The sequence below is a fragment of the Numida meleagris genome, chromosome 3 (genome assembly GCF_002078875.1).
Source record: "Numida meleagris isolate 19003 breed g44 Domestic line chromosome 3, NumMel1.0, whole genome shotgun sequence".
NCBI classification, from domain to species: domain Eukaryota; kingdom Metazoa; phylum Chordata; class Aves; order Galliformes; family Numididae; genus Numida; species Numida meleagris.
The window spans coordinates 35,234,506-35,255,056 of NC_034411.1; the positions used below are offsets into that span (position 1 = coordinate 35,234,506).

The window sequence follows — 20,551 nt, forward strand, 5'->3', positions numbered from 1 at the left end:
ACACTGAACCGTGCTTTGTTAAGCAAGCAGAGTGAGTCTGTATGCTAATGACTCTGCAGGAATACACTGACACACTGATTTTTTTTTTTTTTTTGGTGTGACGAGCAAAGATTATTGACACTGTTGAAATCCTGGTTGCACAGGCATGCAGGCATCCAGGTTGTCTCTTCAGAATCCAGACGCCAGTAAGACAGGCTGCAAAAATAATTGTTTGTGATGAGTTATCATTTGACCATTTATGACATAATTGACTGCAACAGAAAAGAAAATACACACTTTGGGGCTGGAATTAAAAAACAACAACAAAAATACCTAGAAAATAGGAATTATAAATAAATGCTCCTATAAAACTCTTGTCAACCACTGTGACTGAATCACGATCTCAGTTAATGAAGGACAGGCAGAGATGGAAATGTGCAAGGACAGACGGCACTTTGCAATTCTGTCTGCTGAGGATTTGCAGCACCTTTTGTTCAGAAACACTATTTCCTCATTCAGCTTTTCATGCATGAGTAAAATAAGACATCAAAGAGATAAAAGATAACAGTTCTACCTCAAATGCTGCTCACATGTACTGTTCATGTGATTGTCCACACAGAGAGATGAAGTACACAGCATAAGGAACATGAAGCACATGTGTATGTTTTAGTGTTTTTCTAAAAGAATGGAAGCTACGCAAGGATTTGCTCCCAGAAGTCTCCCAATATCACCTCCCCATTATACTGAGCATAGAGCATTTCACTGCCTGAACAGAGACAGCTTTCCATACAACACGAGAACGCTTGTGTTTGAGTACGTAATGTACAAATAAGTGGAAGACAGGGAGACCAGGGCCCACCCTCACAGAAAGGTCCAAAACAGTGTTTCTGAGGACATAACGCTCAACTTCTAAGCTATTTATTTTAGGGTTTGTATTTTCCTTTTTCCCTCTGTCTCAAGGCAATTTTACATTTCATCACATTTATTTAAAATAACACTATTCAAAGCAAAATAAACAAAGAGGCCGCTTTCTCCTCCCATAATTCCATTATTTTCTTTTTCCTTAAGAAAAAGATGACAGAAGTTCAAAGCAGACTTGAATTTCAAAATGTAAATTGTGGCAATGGATTCAACAGTGCAGCATTTTAGCTAAGTTAAAATTTGATAAGGGTTTGTTTACTGCCTATAATAAATAGCTGTAATAAGAAATGTTCATAAATAACTACAGATTAAAATTATAATACTCTCCAAAATTTAGAAATTAGGAAACTACTTAAATGTAAAAAAAAAACCACAACCAACAACCAAAACCAAACACACACAACACCCCACAAAATCTGGAAAAAAAAACCAAGCCCAACCCTCAAGCCTCTTAGGTGAGCATCTTTTCAACCTAGTTTGTTTAGCATACATTTCTGATCATTAATCAATTTGTATTTCAGATCTTACAGGCCGGACAGAGCCACCTGCACTGCTCTTCGTTGAGGACTCTGGGAGAAAATTTTGTCCCAACCACCTGATTGTATCCGTTAACTTCTCTTATTTTCCCTGATGGAAAGTGGCAGACAAATTTCCCCCTGTATTTTCCTGAAAGATTCTCAGTAAACCAGACAGTACTTAATAGGTCAAAATGCCTATTTTGCTTCCTTGGTTGCTTTGGGTACCAAAGGAATAATCAAACCAGCAGGATCTCTTCTGAACTGATAGTTAAAACCCATAATCTCCAACCAAGTTCAGCATCTCTCTGAACATCATTTGTGACTAAAGCTCCAGAAGACACTGTGCTTGGAGCACTGTCACACGGATTCTCACATCCCATTCCAGTCCCTCACCAGAGAGTTTCAGTACATCCTCCCTTCAGTAAAAGCCCATACAAACATCAGAAACCAAATTTCTGAAACAACGGGGCTGGCCAAGAGTGGTCCTTTGGATTATGTGAAACATGCTTTGGATTAAGTATTTCAGAATTTATGGCTTACAACGAGCATTGCTCACGGCCACTGCAATAGGAGGCAAAGCATATAGTTCTAGACATCGGCAGGAGAAGGAAAGTGAACTTTGTATACTTGCTGAATCTTCTTGTTTCAGAACAAGTGAATGAAAAGAAACCATGGGGATCTTGGCCAAAACCCACTGCAAACCGACTACTCTAGAACAAATGTAAATGTTTTTCTTTGTTACATTCTTTCTCTTGACAAACAATGGGAAGTTATGAAGGTGCAGTGTCTGTCAAGAGTTTCTCCTTTGTCTGGAGACTGGACACTGCCTCATAAAATACTCACTGTCAGTGATCTCTGGTCAAAAGTGCCAGTGAATTCGCTAGATTGCAGTTTGGACCATTTAAGAAGAACTGGTTCTCATGAATTTACTAATGCCACAGAAACATTAGCTACAAATGCAAAACAAGGTGTTTGCTTATTTGTTCATTTTTTGAAAAGAAAGTTCTTATTGTATGGAATAATTGAGATCATAGAAATACTTCTATTGCTTCAGGTATTCATACTCTTACGTAAACCTGAAATTCCTGGTATCATTAAGTAATAATTATAAATCATCTACCCAGTTCCATTAGGCACTACAGTAATTTGTAGAAATAACACAATATTCCTCTTCCCTTGAGACAAAGAAAAATGGGGAATTGAAAGCAAAGTCCTTTTAATTTGAAAAGGCCTGCATGAGGAAGTGTGGATGTTAGCAAGGGAATGAGTTTTTTCCCTTTACACACCACGCCCATTAACAAAACAGAAAGCATAAAGCCACTGCAGTAAAAAATGACAACACTTCAAACTGTCATTTTTTGTTCTGCAATTCCTGTTTCAGTATCATTTTTAGATGAGATAGTGACTGTGATACAATAAGAAAACATACCTCACAGAGAAATTAAGTATTCAATAAGGTATCTGAAAGATTTCTACTAAGATTTCTGCAAGTTTCACGGTATTCAAACTACTTCAATGCAAGATTAAATAAGAGAAAATAGAGAAATTGCAAAAATATTGAAGAATATTTTTAATTTTCAGTTCTGCAGTAGTGAAGTTCCAAATTTTCTGCAAGTCTTTGCTCTGGAAACACCCGTCCTTGAGCTTTTAAATTTGCCTCCTCTCATCCTACACACACAGACTGAGGAAGTGTTCAGTATCCACTCTGCAGTTTGCAACATAAGAAGTGCACATGAACAATACACTCCCCTGTGAATTTTTACTTATTCAATAATGACATACATCTTATATATGCACATTTTACTATATTAATATACCATGATCTAGCACTATAAGGTACACATCCACTTACTCCCGCATCTCTCTATAGCATTTTGAGTTCTGAAATTTTACTTGCATTGTGAGGTCTCCACCACTATCACAGCACTCTTACAATAAACATTAATAGGCCAAGATAGTCTTCTAAAATTAAACTCTAATCTGAAAGGTACATTTGAACATTTGGGGACCTCTCTTCAGATGCTGACAGCGAGACATGTGAGCGGATGTAGAGAGAATCTGGATATATGGTTCACATATGGGCCTAACAAGAGCAATCTCTTCATATAAAGAATCTATTTCTCATGCTAAGTCTACCTTGTTTTCTAATGTCATCTGAAAGGAATGTTGGAATCTGGGACAGTTTTCCACATCAGAGTCTGTTATTTAGCTGCCTCATGTCAGAATTATTATCTAATTTCACAGGACTTCTGTAGGTTGGTTGGTTTTTTTTGTTGTTGTTTGCTTGTTTTTGTTCTGCTCTTTTTGCTTGTTTTGTTATGCTTTAAGACAACCAATACATCCTCTTAGGAAATCTTTTTCTTGTTCTTATACCTTACTTCCAAAGCACCTGAAATTATAAACATGTCCTTAGTGACAGGAGCAACTTTTACCCTTGACATCCTTTCCTGCATGTTCTGCCTTAAGGTAAGCTTGGACAGCATGTTAAATACTGGATTTCCACTGCATTTCTCTTTCAGCTAAAATGCAGCTCTTTGAGTAAAATGTCCCTCAAGGTTATACAGTACGTGGCTTTACATGAACCTTTACCACATGACAGAACTACCTTAGTGAGGTTTGTTTTCCCACTTCCTTATCTTCAGTTGACACACTGGATTCTGCACTGTACAAAAGAAAGCCCAGAACAACTGCTCATGTAGCATTGTGCCCAGGACCCATGTATTTGGGTATAGACTCAGATGAAGGACTTGTGCTCAAAAAAAAAAAAAAGAAGTACTAAGCAATCTCAATTTTCTTCTGTAACAGTTATAGTATCACAGTTCCAGTGCACTACTGCAAAAACAAAACCTTTACCTTTACTTAGGGAAAATGTTCAAGCAAGAAGATTGAAGACAAAAGTTGCTTAGAGCTGCTCAACTATTTTTCAGTTAAGTCATCACTGAAATCACTTAAGTCATCAGAGACAAAGAGGTTTAATAATTTACACCTAGATATGAGTCACAAGTTTCACAGACAGGTCTTCATTTAGTTCCCCACGTGCTAAAGAAATGAAAAACTCCCTTTTTAATTCAAGGTCCTAATTAGGATGATAACTGGAAGAATTCCAGAGCCATCACATTTGAAAATAACAATTTACCTATTTACAACCAACCTCTTTTGTAGCAAATCATGAGGGGAAAAGAAAGACTTTACACTAAATGAACTACCATACCCAGCTGAGTTCTGAACTTTCTAAGTTTGAGGGAGTCCATGACTTCGGAGGGAACTCAGCCAGTAATTCAAGCACAGATTCTTCAAAGGATAAAAAGATTTGATTTTTTTTTTTTTCTTTTTAACTAAAAGCAGCATCTCTGGTTTCTGAATACAGTTTTGGAAGGATGAAAGAAAACAACATTACAAATAGCAAACAAAGCTTTCTGTTTATGATGCTACCACTTCACCCATGAAATACCCCAGTTGTCTTCATCATCATTTCCAAACCATCACATTATTTAAGGCAACGGTGGAGTACTAGGCTGGTCTGTTTCCCACATTTTCAGTTGGCTCAGCTGGAAAGTGAATACAGGCTATTGCCCCAGGATGAGTGAATAATTTAACTCAAAAGCAGTTTTGCAGAAAATTACTTTCACAACTAGAGAAGGAAAAAAAAAAAGCATGGCTATTAAGACTTGCTGTTAGAGAAGTCATAGAAGACAGAGATTTAATTTTATTTGCTGAATAAACTAATATCATCCACAAAGTTTAACTCATAGTGCTGCTGTTAAATAAGTATAAATCTTGACGTTAAATCACCATGTTTTTCTGTGCTAAGAGTTTACTGCCTCTGCACAAAGCGTCACATACAATACTTATGTATTACCTCTCAAACAGTACAGCATCAGTCTGGGTGAGATCTCTGCACAGGAGTAAAATTTATGCTGGAAAAGATGCAGGACAAAATCCTTAAGTTGTACATGGATACTTGGGAGAGGTCTGCTGCATGTGGAACTGGTTTTGATCTTTAGATCATAAATTCCTGGGGGCACAGATCTTCTTTAATTACATGACTACAAAGCACCACGTGTTTCCATTATGCTATTTAAATAGTAGATTTAATTTGAATTTACATTTGTTGATATAAACATTGCTGACTGTAACAGCACCCTCCAATCTGACGCAGAAAGTCACTGAAGTATTAGGAAGATTACAAAGGTAAGAATTCTCAAATGTACTATTTGAAAAGATGAACAGAAATTATTAGGAGAGAATAAATTTTAGTAAGACAGACATTTTAAGGCGATACTTTCATACACATAACACTAACATCTCAGGCAGTCCTAGTTTGCAGTTCTGCTCTAATACTTCTGTGTATTTGCTGCAGGAACTGAATGAATTCAGTTGTTTCCAGCACTGATTATTGAAAAAGTAGTATGGGAAGACTCCTTCAGTTACTTTGCAACAGTGTTCTAACAGAAGTAGAAGCTCTGTTAATGAATTTAACTGTCAGAACTCTAATCAGATCTGCTTTTTACCAGAATTAATTCTCTCTCTGATTTTGTGTAAATTGTCCCTGTTGTTGAAAACTTTGTTTTGTGTAATTTCTGTAAATTTGGTGAGCTTCAAATGGACTAGAAGGGTACTGCGTCCACTGACAATTCACAGGGCAATTAAGAGTAAAGCATTTTAACACAACAACTTAAGGTAAGCTTTTCTTCCTATTTACAGCACACGTCCAAAAACTGCACTACTGCTGAAAGAGACTTTAGTTTCATTTTATAGATAACCTGCAAGCCCTTAAATAGTTGCTGTTTGGAAGAACCTAGGCCAAAAGTAGAAAAAAAGTTACCTACTATAAAGGTGGAATGTATTCTTCAGTTACTGCCATGTTCCTATTGAAAACAATTTTCAAACAGTGAATCTTGTAAATTATATGTAATCAAAGCATACAAGCACTAATCTACCAGCCTAAAATTTGCCAGAATAGATACAATCGAAAATGAAAGCAGACAGCTATGTGAAAAGTAGTAATATTCTAAAAAAGATTATACTGCTTTGGACTTCAGTTATCAGTTTCCATGATATAACATGCAAGGCAACTAAGCAAACAAGTAAGTTGCATGAAAAGTTTAAGCAAGTAGAGATTGTTCCCTTCTGTCTACACCACAAAAGTAATTTTCTCAGAAGATCAGGAAATACTTTTTGATTTTGGACATGACTACTTCCGACCCATTCCTTCCTTTTGTCCTTATACTACCTTGCAGAAAGAAAGAGTGGAATATAGTGGCTTATGGCTGATCTAAAAACACGGGCAGAAAAAGACTTAACCAAAGTCGACAGCTGAGCAACAATGGATGAATATTTGAAATGCTAGATTTGACCCTTTTGCAAAACATGGAGTTTCCACAGTAGACTGAGATTCACTACTAACAGACCAAACAGTGGGAGCATACTCATATGGGTGAACAATCATCTGAAATAATCTTGGATTTTTGATCACATTACCAATAAATGTACCTATGTAAGTGTAGCGATCAGAAAGACCAACACAATGGAAAAGGCATTTCAAAAGATGTGGAAGGACTAGCACAATAGAAAGGTGCTACAAAGGAAGGGAAGAAGATCGCTCACCCGTATCAGAAGATTCCGGGTTCACAGGGAAAAGCTCCACCAAGGGAGAGTGTCCAGAAAGAGAGCCTTCCTCGGTGGCAGTCAGCCCTTAAATGAGGCCTAAGAGGGGTGGAGCCTGGCTTCCGGTCACACAGTGAATTGCCTTCACCTGCGCTCCCAGGGCTGACTGGGTCTTTCCTCCAGCTGCTCAATCTGTGGTTCAGGCCGTAACTCAACAGTTCCCATACAATAGGCTAAGGTAGTATGAACTGCAAAAATAAGGCTTTAAAAATAAATTAAAAGTGTAAGAGTGATAGCTTTCCTAATTTTTTGCACATAGGAAAGAAGACTACAGCACTGTGACTTGTTCTGCTCTTGATCTTGTCCATGCCTTCCATCTCTAATTCTCATTTGCATACGTACTGAAAGAAGGTAAAAACCCTTTGTAAAAACAGATTTTTCTTCAGACATTTACAGCTTTGGAACACAGGAAAAAATGCAGTGGATCTGTCAGACTCATTAACGCAAGAACGTGCAGGCCTTTGCTGTCAACTTAAAGGGGCTATCTAAATGATTCTAAGATAAACTAACAATTTTCACTATGTAACATTGCAAAAGTCTTAAGTAAGACACCATTAAGCTGGTGCATGTGCACGTTCTCTCAGAGGTTGAACATTCCACTTTTTCTGCATGTGATCAACACAGTTGCATACAAAACTGGATGAGGAAGCCGTCACACTATTTTTGTAAGGTAAGCACAGGTCTTAGTAGGATTTTCAAGAACAGCACAATAATATTTACAATATTTTTACAATAAAAACAGTTGTTCCAGGATGGTCTCAGTATGTGGATGTTTACCACAATAGCTGGGTAACCTAATAATTGTTCAGAAGTCGATACAACTACTTTTTCAGTAAGGCCTGAAAGGAGGTAGATGGGGATATGCCATTCCGCATGCATAACACTCCACAACCTCCTTTCATTTCTTAATCTTTGTCTTCCTGCAACAACTTTCTCCAACAGGTACGTTCATGAGGTAAAAGTTGACTACATTCCCATTCAGCTAGTGGACTCAGGCAGCTCTTATAGATACACCAGCAAGATAAACAAATGCAAAACAAACAATAACCCAGAGTTAACAGCTCTTAGCATCAGATTTCACACGCTGCAAGTCTTCATAGAATGACTTCTGCAATCTTAAACTTAGTGATGTAGTTTCTCTGAAATGTGATTCACAAAGAGAGTACTGGGCATACTACTATAGTGGAGTCCATGAAGAATCAGGCTCACATTAGAAATGGTGGAGGCTTTTTTCCTTTAGGCTGAAACATGAGGGTACTAGCTCTGGTGCAGCAGCTGTCTTACCAGCTCCTGGATTAGTTATGGGAGAACTCAATGCTGACATACAATCTCCCAGATGAAGCATCCTTAATCACATTCATATTACTGAACAAAATAAATGTAGTATTTCACAGTCTTTGAATATATTTGAATGCAGTGTTTATAAAGAGAGAGAAATTCCAGCATTCCTATAAACGTGAGTAGCAATGCAGTCTTGGTTCTTGTCACAGTGTATTGATTTTACCTGTATTTATGACAAAACTGCTGTGCAAGCTTTTCATTTAGCAGTAGTTTTCTTAGTAATATTACAAAAGGCTTTGTTTCTTTGATACAGTTTGAAAACAGTCCTGCAAAAAAAATGAAGAAACTAATGATTTAACACCCTTTTCCCCCTCCTCTATCCTAACACCGAACACTAAAAACAGTATTTCTGTGGTAGTCATCTCCCAAAAGTGCTTTTTTTTTTTTTTTTTAAGAAAGTACTTTCTGCTTATAACAATTAGACTATTTTTTATTGTCCATTAGGATCATTGATCTTTATTTTTTCAAGGTTACGACAAAAATGGCTTTATTCACCTTTACCTAATACAATACGAATTTGTTAGCAATACCCTTTGGGAATTAACTTTCAGAATTTGTGGAATTATCCTAAATATGCATTAAGGCTGATCTAGGACAAGCTTCCAAGTTTCTCCTACAAAGGCTCATAAGCATGTATCAGTCATATACATACAGTGCTGACGAAATATGCTCTTTGAGACGAGAAACATAGCGCACAATAATGCAGTGAACATACAACTATCACAAACAACTGCCTGCCACAATTAGCCTTTTTGGCATGAAACCTGTACTTCTTCATGCTATACTCTAATTCACTAGTTTCTCCCTTTCATATTCACTACCAATTTCTCTGAACTCAAAAATGTCAAGAGGTCAACAATTACACTGTTCACAAGACACCTTGAAAGTAAGAGTGACCCTATATCTTCATTTTTCTCCTTTGATCATCGTTTTATTTGACTGTATTTCAGTAAATTATCCATGTAGTTTTTATTTTGACAGCTCTCTTTACAGCAGTAAAACAAAATGTGTGCATTGCAAATGGCAAAGATTCAAATTTCAGCTATGTTTATCCAAAATAGCACTGAACTGCTTCTGTACTTATGCTATACTGCCTACAGCCTTACGGAAGGGGAGACAGATGGGATGAATTTAGCAGGGAAACAGCTGTGGCTTGAAGAAGAGACAAGCAAAAGTTTTGCTATCAGGCTTCATTATGTATCAAGGTACCAGTAAAATGTGTATCCGTAAGGCAGCCAAAAAAGTGTTTTTCATTTGACTAGTGATAATTACCTTTTCTCGACAGCTGACAATGTTCTAAGCAGCATTAAATAGGTATAATAATTAAGCAATAAGATAAGACAAGCAGTGCCTTGCTGGGGATTATGGCTCGCCTCGGGTGTGTTGGGAGGCACAAGGCTGAACGGTGAGTGACTTCAGCCACCCGAGAAATGCAATAATCCCTCAGAAATGCACTGCCTGGAGTGTCATCTTGCTATTAAAAATGGAAATTTAAAAAGGACAAAATGTTAGACACATTTCCTGTAGGTTTTTTTTTTATATGGGTTAACATTACAGAAAGCCAATGAAGAAATTCCATTTCTGCCCAGGCTTTGAAAGCCCATTCCCAAGGAGACATATACCTCCGTTCAACATGTTTCTCCATTGTATTCAAAAAACTGATTTGAGAAGCACAAGCATTTGCATCATTGAACACGTGTGATAAGGCACAGCATATTACAATATCCTTCATGACGGTAAACGTTAAAGTCAGATTGCTTCTGAATTGCCTCCAAATATTTATTCTGTGCAATTGTCCAAACATGGTGTGATTTTACAGATAAGCTTTCTTCACAGGAGAGGGGGAAGGGGGAAGAGGAAGAAAGAGGAATAAGGGGAGAGAGACCAGATAGTTAAAACTAAGACTAAATCCCTCCTAGTGTGGGAAGTGCTAGTGTAGCACTCAGAAGGATTACACCCCTTCACACAAGAAGAGGAAAGTTTATTATAATTTCGGCCATGCCACTAAGAGAACCTTTTGAATCTGAGGACTTGGAAGTATTCAGCAACCTTGGCTTGAATCAAATCAGAATTCTGAATGCCTTTCAGGAACAAGTTTTGAATAATGGCAATACTTGGGTCAAAGATGTATTTCCTTTCATGTAACTAAAAGTGGAATATGATTGTAAGAGGTTAAAAAGGTCTTTACAAAAAATAGCTCCAGGAAAGAACAATAGTTTAAGTTATAGAAGAAAAGAAGAGTCTATCTGGCAAAAGAAGATTGTCTGCATTTTTGAGAACAAAAGTGGTGCAAAAATAAGTCTGCAGTCTCACAACCTGAAACCAACCCCACTTCCAATTAATTTGAAAGAGTGAAAACAAAAGTCATGAATAAAAAAACCTCTTTAAGTGCAACATTAGTTGTGGAACTTACTGACACAAGACACTGAGGCTAAACATGCAAAGATTTAAAAGCAGGTTAGGCATAGGGAAAATGAGAGCATCCAAATTATATCATTTTCCATTGGAGCAAGACTGTACAAGTAATCACAATGCTGAAGTTACTACAAAAAAGCTGTGTTCCAACAGCCTAGCAAAAATTCACTCACTATATTAAGAACACCAATTGTCATTACTTTAGAGTCTCCTTCACTTACAACAGTAACCTTGGAAGTAGGTAGGTGCAAGGATTTTATTACGGCACTGGTAAATTTTCATGACATGCTTACAAAGCTTTTAAAATGTTATTCATCTGTCTTTGTTTTCAGTTCCCCATTACATGGGAACAGAAGATTTTAAATAGCCTTGGTCTGAAAATCTCAGAGTTACATATCATACATAGAGATCAAAATCAGAAGAAATTCTGCTACTGCTTAAAAGAGTTTGCCAAATAGGTTAATAGACTTTACTAGTATTGTGAATTCACTTTAGGCCCAATAGAAAGATCCCAATTACTGTTAAATAATCCAGCTAGATATTTGCTGGATACTACATAGTGTTAGTCTCACAGTGGTTACTTGCAAATACATAGTTTTTAATGTTCTGACATATCACAAGAAATACGGTACAGAATGATGAATTTTGAAAATTGAGATGCAACACAATATGGAAGAAAATAAGGTGACCATAACAATCAGAGATTTCAGCAATTTAATTTTTAGATGTTTTAAAGAATCAAGACTTGCTAAAGATGTACATACCGTTAGGAAAAACAGGAAAAGGACTGTCCTCCAGAGTGTATACTATATTGGGAAGGTTATTATCCTGGGTAGAAACCTTTATTCTGTAGCTCTGGATACCTTTTAGCAGACACTTTATACAATGTGTGATGCATTTTGGTGCTCCTTCTTGCCATTAAACAGCAAAGTTTTTACGAAACCACTGGCAAGGGTGCAATTTGATCCATTGACTGGCCCGTTACTACTGTCATTGGCTGGAAAGACTACTTCCAGTCAGTGAAGACAAAATATTCAAAGGAAAGGAGTGGTGGTTAAAGGTAATTGGTGGATTAACACAACAAGGACTGCATATCATCACTGGAAGCAACCTCCAAATTCAAAAAAAAAGGAAGAATAAAGTTGGTTTTTCACTGGAAGTCCATGGGTATAATTGCAACGCATGCCTTCTCCAGCATCAGTATGATGCTCTGCATAGGGTGAAGCATTTCTAGATCTTTCCACGTCAAGAAGAGTCTGGGCTGGGCTGCTACAGACATCACCTTTATCCACCTCCATTTCAGAGGAGAGAGTCAAGAATTCTTTGTTAATGCTAAATTAACATTTAAATTTGAAACCCAGCAACTGTGCTGACAACAGAAAGTAACAAGAACAGCCTGGAACCTTATGTTATGCTGTTTTATGTCACACATTTCAGGGCTTTTTGCATTCCTGGTAGACAAGAGCACAAGCTTACTATTAGTGAGCTGAAGGCTTTGACTCCCAGAAGCTGAAGGTATGAATAAGAGCTATGCTCACGTCTGTTTTGGAGAAGGCTGAGAACATCAAAGCTGTAAAGATATTCTCAGCAGTGGACAATTATCAGACTCTTAACAGAAGGGATGTTAGTCAGTGCTGATAGCTTTTCAACAGAGAAGCAAGCTATTTCTGCCTCTGACTTTTCTTTGAGGCATGGGCTGTCCCCCATGCCTCAAACATCCCCATGCAGCATCTCTTTCCCAAATATTATCCTCTAGTTTCTAAAACACTGCAACTGTGGTGACCAGCTGTTACCAGTGTGTTACATGTGCAAAGTGAACACAGACACACTGCTTTTTCCCTCTATACATGACTACGTGCTAAGTGATCAAAACATATGTAGCATTAACTAATCCTTAAAAGAAGGTAATTCAATAACTCTTGGCCTGTTAATGCGACTTCAAATGTCTGAAAAGCCTACAACAAATGCTGAATGAGAAAGAATACATAAGGACATGAAGGTAAATTAAAAACATGAAAAAATATAGACATAAAATTAAACCATGTAGATTCTTACATCAATCCTAATTTCTCTGACAGATTTTTTTTTTAAAAAAGATAAATCTTACCTACACTAACTTGAAAAAAAAACCACATTTCAAATATCATGCCATATCAGCAACTGTTAACTAAAACAACTAATCCTTGTCAGTAACTACCTAAAAAAAAGAGCACATATGATGGAACAACTGATGGTGAGGAAGGATAAGTAGTGCATTTCTTTTAGTTGAGTTTAAGCAGATTTCTGAATATCTGCAATTATGATTCAGCACAAAAAGTGATAGTAGGCTGATAAATTTAAGACATATCATGAGCTTAGAGATGGTCTGGAATACTGTACAGAAAGAAACGTTACTCAGAAGAATGGAACAGCAGAAATGGGAAGAAATTTGATGGTGTAAAATCTTACACTGCAGACTTGATGGATTTTTAGTTCACAGCAAAAAAGTCTTTGCTAACAATTTGTATTTACTTGGGAGAAAGGCAGATGGGATCATAGGATCTGCCAGTCAAGGAATGTAGAGTAAATATATTAATTCCACTATCTAAGACATGCAAATACCCTTATCCAATGCCCTGCAGACGGTTCTGATCACCCATAATAAAAGAAGATCAACAACCAGAAAACACAGGGAGAGGGAAAGCTTACTGCAAAAAGAACAGCAGAAAAAGGCTTCATTTATTATTCAGAAGTAGATTGAATGGATAAATCCATTGTCTATAAATACAGTGAAGAGAAAATAAAAGCAAAAAAAAAAAATTCCTTACAACAACTTTGGATCAAGGACAAATAGGTACAAGCTGACCACAAATAAATGCAGATCCCAATCAGTAGAACAGTGGTACTGGAAACCATTGACCAAATTGGAGCAGTGAGGCCTAACGACTCTTACAATGGAGTTTAATGGAGTCCAACAGAAATTATTATATATATGTATATAGCAAATACGTAAACATATATTAAATGCATACATTCAGTGATAGCTGCAGTAGAATAATACAGAAGGCAGTGACCTAGAACAGATCTTACAGAACATTATTATATTCCCTAAACTTCTGTCTGAAAATTGTGTGCGATATTTCCACCTACTTGCCATTTACTTCTCAAGAAAGGTAACTGATCTGTGCACTATTTTGCAGCATTTTCTGAAGACTATGTTTTATTCTTGGTTTACATTTTCAGGTTTTCTAACAACTAAGATAATTTTTGCTTTATGTGTGTGCTATCTAAGCAGTTAGAGAATAAATCTTTAAAAACAGTATTCAGGAGTTTATATAATCTTATACAAGCTGTTATCTATTTAGAATGGGAATATTAATATATAGAGTGTACATATAAAGCTATAAATAATATATACACACATATGTATGCTACATATACACACCTATTTAAAATAAGGAGAAGGAAAAAAAATAAATAGTGAGCTGGAGAAGCGAAGGGATGGAGATCGTATGTACTGTGTTAAAACATCCAAACACATTAAACAAAATGCTGAGCTGAGAGCTTTTCACTATTTCCAATATAAAAATTAATGCCTTTTAAACTAAAAAGCTGCAATTTAATGCATTTTGTATTCTGTAATTGCATTTTAAAACAGATGCTTAGGCTTTTAAATCTAAGGTAACAGTTGTTCCTTTGAATTGGGAAAAGAAAAGGCCTTCTAAGCAATGGTCAAAACTGAGTTTTTCTACTCATCCACATTTATAGAAAAACAAAAAAAACAGAAAAAACAACCATACATGAACTATAATTCTATGACTTAGGAAGAAAATGTAAAATATGTAATCCAAGTTAATAGATTCAGTTATCAAGAAATAATTTTATTCAAGTGTTCCATTGAAGATTTACCAAAGAAACTCCACATTTCTATTCAGAAGTGTGACAGCAAGCCAGCTATTATGATTTCAGCTACTTGAAATGGCTGGTATATTCTCAATTTGTGTCTCAATTCTCATATATGTGTGTTCTCTCATGCATATGAGATCTCTCACACTTCGCTTAGTAACAGCAACAAGAAAATTAATGGTGGAAAAAACGTTCAAATTACTGTCAGTCTGAACATCATTTATTCTCTCTAGCTCCTATAGTGGTCCACTTAAGAATCCATTTTAGCTACTCTTACAGATAAGCTTATCCGTGAGAATCATACATTTCCCCATAGGTGGAAAACAAATATAATTTGTCACACGTTGTGGTATACCGACATTTCTGCACAGTTGCTGCACTCCACTAGAATCTCTGACGGGGAAGACACCCCAGGTAGTTGGCTGCAGACACATCTCAGCAACATGGCACGCAGTTACAATTTGACACATAGAGTCTTTATAAATCCAATGTCTATGAAGTCAAACAAATCTCCTTCTTATTTATAGTAACAGGCAAGAGCAGATCTCTGCCGTCTTGTTACACAGATGGTTGTAACATTTTTATAGTTAACTTACAACCACTGATGCCTGAGGAATAGACACACATCTGCCCCAAACTGCCAGTCCTGTAGGCTCTTCTTTTTAACTTCAGCTCCCAAAAATACAGTTGAAATACACACAACACTACTGCCTCCCTGAAAGTTCCATGACAAAAAACCCCAGCCAAATTTATATAACGTGTATTGTCAATGTTGTGTTCATTGAATAGTGATCACACACACATTAAAGGAAAAAATACCAGCTCTCATCACCAAATAGGAGTTCTAGAGAAAACTTACAGTTACTAGATTCCACCTATGAGTCTTAGTTTGAAAATTAGTTTGGAAACATCTAATCATAAGCTTCTAGAATTATGTTTTATTAATAATGTTTCAAAAGAGCCTTATACTTCATACAAAATATTGTTCATGTACTCTTTCTTGTTCTTTGACATAAAGTAAAGCCACAATCGGTTCGTCTTTAAAAAAGGAAATTGACCGCTTGTGATTTTTTTCTGCTACTTGAAGATATCACTCCATGTTACACACATCATTTGGGTCTTTAAAATTCCACACTTTCTTCTATCTGCTAATTTCTACTATGAACACATATCGACAGAATTAAAGAATTTAATCTTAAAATTTGCTATCAAGGAGAAAATTGATACCAATGTGCTCTTTGCCACACCACAGAGAAGATTTTATTTCTCCAACGCTCATACCTGTTAAGGCACCCACACGGATCAGCTCACTTCCATTGGCACAGCCTTATGTCCTGCTATCTAATACTTTTGAGATAATATACTTAGCTAAACAAATCAGTCTGTAAAATCATTTAGATGGACAACTACTTCTTTTAATGCTGTGTTTCACTGAGCAAAAACACTGAAAGGGATGGATATTTGCATTACCGATTTAAAACCATCTTTAAAGACCGCAATTTAAAGCAACCTTTTCTTTTGAAACCTGCTTATAACATTTCATACGAATATTCATGTGCAGCATATAGCCAGACAGAAAGATAGGAAGAGTAAAAAAAAAAAGTTATCCTGTTCATTTTCAGTAGTGTAGCTATTGCAACTGTCATAACGTCGTTGCTCCAGAATACATTCCAATCTCCAATCGATCAGTTAGATCTTGCTCCTTCCACAAAACAGTTACACCAGGGCCCACTGTATTTTCACAGCAGAACACAAGTAGTGACAGACTTCTTGAGGACAATACCACCATTTTTTATTATTCCAATGCAACATTAAGTTCAAGATTAAGTCAGAATAATTTCGCTACAAGAAACTAAAGAGAGGCAGAATAAAAATAAAAAGAAAATCAGGGAAGGAACCCACTGCACATGGTTGCGTTGCAAGACTAGGGGTACTGGCAGCTGCATAAAAAGGGAAAACATTTCCTTGCACTAAGAAGCAATCAGCCTTAATATTGTGTTGTGCTTATTTGTACAAATAAGGAAATCTGAGGCAAAACACATGATTTGCTCTTCTCTGTATTGCTAAATAGCACTGATAGATCTCTATTTCCAAAATCAGAGGAGAAAAATTGCTGTTTTTCATTTGGTGGAAGTCCTTCAAATTATACAGAAAGAAGCGTGAGGTTTATTTGTTGTAGAAGTTATTCTTGCTGTTTTTCTTCACTTAGAAAAGAATAGTTCATAGCCAATTTATAGCAGTTGGGAAGTAAGAATCCATTACAGTTTCCACATGGAAACTAAAAGCAGATTACACTGAATTTTTAAAGCAGTTTGTAATAACAGCTTTGTCATTAATTACCTGGATTTTAAATAAATGCAGTGTAAAATCATAATTAAAAATATGTTAGAAGAGCCTTTGCTTAAAATGCTGTTACTGGCCATGATTCGAATGCTTGATAATCTCCACCATATTTAAATATTCTAAAATATTTAATATGACAAATACTATCACTGTCCTGTTTCCTCTCCTTGCCGTTACCGAAACAGCAGCAGAAGGTAGGGCACTGCCTGCAGCGTGAGTGCTCTGCTTTCAAACCACTTTTCTGTTCTGGATTAATGCTTTCAATCTTTTCTACTGTATAGTCACTGATGCTGCAGCAAAGAATGAGCAACATTTTCCAGTAGGTCTGTTTGGTTTTACATAAAGGAAAGGTTCTCCTAAAAACCTACGAGGAAATCTTAAATTTACCTAGATACTAATAATGCTACAGGGAAACAGCTAGGGAAAAAAATAATAATCTTTTTCCCCCTAGAAGTAATATTGAGTCCTCAGTGTGTTGCCCAAATGTGAAGAATCCACCACAAGAAAACAAAGAAGAGGCAAGATCAGTGGAAAAATTATGTGGTCACATAGAGGGGACACTATCACAGTATTTTGTTTCTTTGTTTTCTGATCTATAAAAAGATATGGCAATTTTGGGTTACAAAAGAACAAGTGAGGTTCAGAAAGAAATCTGAAAAGGAAGTGGGTCTTGAAGACTGAAAAGACAACAAAGAGTTTGCCAGGAACAGTACAGTATGGACAGACAGAGACCATAGTGATAGAAATGGAGTGAACAAACAGGACTGAAAGATGCAGTAAATGCAAGCTATGTGCTTGTCAGGTACTCTGTGGTCAAAAACAGCCAACAAACTTTTGCTCAGTCAGGACTACCTAGCCCACATGAGCTTAAACTGCACCTTGTCATTCAGTACTGACAAGAAAGAGGTAGCCAGGTTGACAGGACATGCAGAAATGCCATTTTGCAGAATTTTTTTTTGCAGAAATGCTACTTCTCCCATCTCCCTAGCCATGCCTCAGCTCCCCTCAGTGACTGTTACACTAAATACAGACTGGAAAACAGAGCGAGAGAGTGCAGATGAGCTTTCTGGTACCAAGAAAAAGTCTCCAGAGTGATCTTAAAGACAATCTAACGCAAACCACAGCACAAGGTGATCCGGACACTGGCCAGAATAGTCAATGTGTATCACTGGAAATATTTCACTCTAGCTGGTCCCAGTTGTTCCCAAGAAGTCAGTATCCCTCTGAGAAGGCTAGAGATACCTGGAAGCAATTAATAGCTCTCTGGATACTAAGACCTTCAGTAAGATTTTCTTGTTTATATTCATAAAATATTACTGAGAAACATAAGTTGGCAATATTGAAAAATACATTACGTGGCATTACAGAATCCACATCTGTAGTCTACCTTCACATTACTAAATAACCTCCTCTATGCTCCTCAGTCCTCCCTTCCCTCTTCATTTTTTTTTCTATGGTAAGACAATTCATCCAAGTTAGAACAGAGAACAGCCGAAGCAGCCCACACACATATGTACTAGGCTTAAATTCTTTGGAAGACTGTGCTGTTCAAGCTTTCCTTTTATTTATCCAAAATGGCACGAGCAAAGGATGTTATAAAAAAAACCTGACAGAATGCTTGAAGGGGTGGGGGGAAGGGTGGTCATTTTCATAAAGCAAGACCATTACTTTCAAACAATCTAGTGTCATTTTTATGTTCACAGACTAATAGGTACAGTATAGCATACCACCTACTGGCAGATTAACAGGACCTCCTACCTTGACTTCATCCTCTCATGCATTCTCCCATGCTGGATACACTGTTGGTCCAATTCATCATTTCGTTTCTGCATCTTCTCCAATCTGCCATGAAGATACTCTTTTTCCTGACTAAGCTGGTTGACTTTAGATCTGCAGAAGTAAAACACAGTGATGATGGATGTTGTCAGATTTCATCCTGCAGCGTGCCATCAATATGAGGCTTCAGCATTTATAAAATTCCATACATGTATATATAATGCATAAACAGGCTATTACTAGAACTTACAGAAACAAGAAACTACTTCAAATAATCTTAAAATGGAAGAACATGAAGTTGCAGTGTGTCTGGTAATTATGTCGATTACTTGGTCACAGGTTGGCTACGCTAATTTCAGCTTTATTTAAACAAGCATGTCATTTGACATAAGGTGCTGCTATTAAAGATCATCAGTACATGTAAACTCATACTTGTTAAGCATTTTGAAAACTCATTTCAAGTTCTTTGTTGGAAAAGGCCAACATCTAATTCAAAAAATGGCTAGTAGAAACTTTTTCAACCCTTGTTGTACTGCATAGGTTGAACTCCGAATAGTACTACTGTTTTAGATACTCTATTGGCTTGATGTGCCCAAAATATTGCATGACACAGATTAAAAAAAAAAAAAAAAAAAAGGAAAACTAATAAAAGCTTAAGAAACAAGGTAAAAATCATACAGACACACTCTAATCTACATAAGGCTTGGCAGAGCCTTTAAGAAATTCAGTCACTTTCTAGCAATTCTTATTCTTCACGGGTGAGCAGAGACACCAGATCCATGAATGACCTGGGACTGTTACTTGCTACATCTCTAACCATCAGCCCATGGAGAAACAGGCATGAGCTGTTTCTTAATATCAGGAAAAGATCTCAGATGAAATTGTGATAAAATATACATTATGCACTTGTACAGTTTAACTCCTTGGAAAAGGTTAATGAGAACATATCAGAATCTGCTATACCATCAGAACGTAAGAATCAAAAGCAGGCAAATTTGTTTTATGGCATCTGCCACTCCAGATCTCGAGGTTAAAAAGATTCAGAGATATCTTTAAATCATAAACTTAAATATGCTGCAGATACAGAATGAAGAGACTTTACCTTCCTGGCTGTTACAGAATGCAGCAACAACTGACATTCTGAAAAACACAACAAAGTGCAGGGGGAATAAATACTCCTTCAAAAACATGTTGTGACATTGACAAGACAGATCTGGAAATGACAACATAATCTTTTCATATTTAAATGGAGAACAATACAGGATATCATCTGTGAATTTGAAAGAACTTAGCAAGGGCAACTTTGGAAGAAGACTGTATATAATTGAATTTAAATATGGAGTTATGGCTCTATTATGGAACATCACTGAAAAATATATCAGAGTCACACTGATGTTCACATCAAACTTAGATGAATGACTTTCCTGGACAGCTTCCTAACAATGGGCAGGATAGTATATGGAGCTAACTGAAGTCAAATTCTTAACTTTTAACAGAAATACTAGTAACTGTGAAATGTCAGTAATAAAAAGTGTGGATCATTTCTTACCATGCAGGATGAATGTAGTCTTTCCTTTGTACTGATGTTGTAAGAAAGACAATCAGTGGATGAAAGTAAAGGTCCACTGCAAAGCAACACACTAGAGATCTGACGTAACAGAGCCCAACCCAGTGCTAAGAGGGATTAAACTCATCTACCAGGATGG

General features: G+C 36.6%; 1 protein-coding gene across 10 annotated transcripts in view; it reads right to left on the reverse strand.

Annotated features, from left to right (window-relative positions):
• SDCCAG8 (serologically defined colon cancer antigen 8) overlaps positions 1 to 20,551 on the reverse strand; it is a 102,536-nt gene that overhangs the window by 18,108 nt on the left and 63,877 nt on the right. For 8 of the 10 annotated variants that reach the window (XR_002437113.1, XM_021392379.1, XM_021392378.1 and 5 more), the window contains one exon: positions 18,828 to 18,959. Coding sequence is in view for 8 of the 10 variants with exons in the window: in XM_021392379.1 (XP_021248054.1) it covers positions 18,828 to 18,959 (132 nt within the window). In the remaining 2 variants the exon portion in view is untranslated. Of the gene's footprint in view, positions 1 to 7,025; positions 7,288 to 8,574; positions 8,693 to 18,827; positions 18,960 to 20,551 lie in introns of those variants that run through there. The other 2 variants (XR_002437114.1, XM_021392376.1) reach the window with 2 other exon arrangements.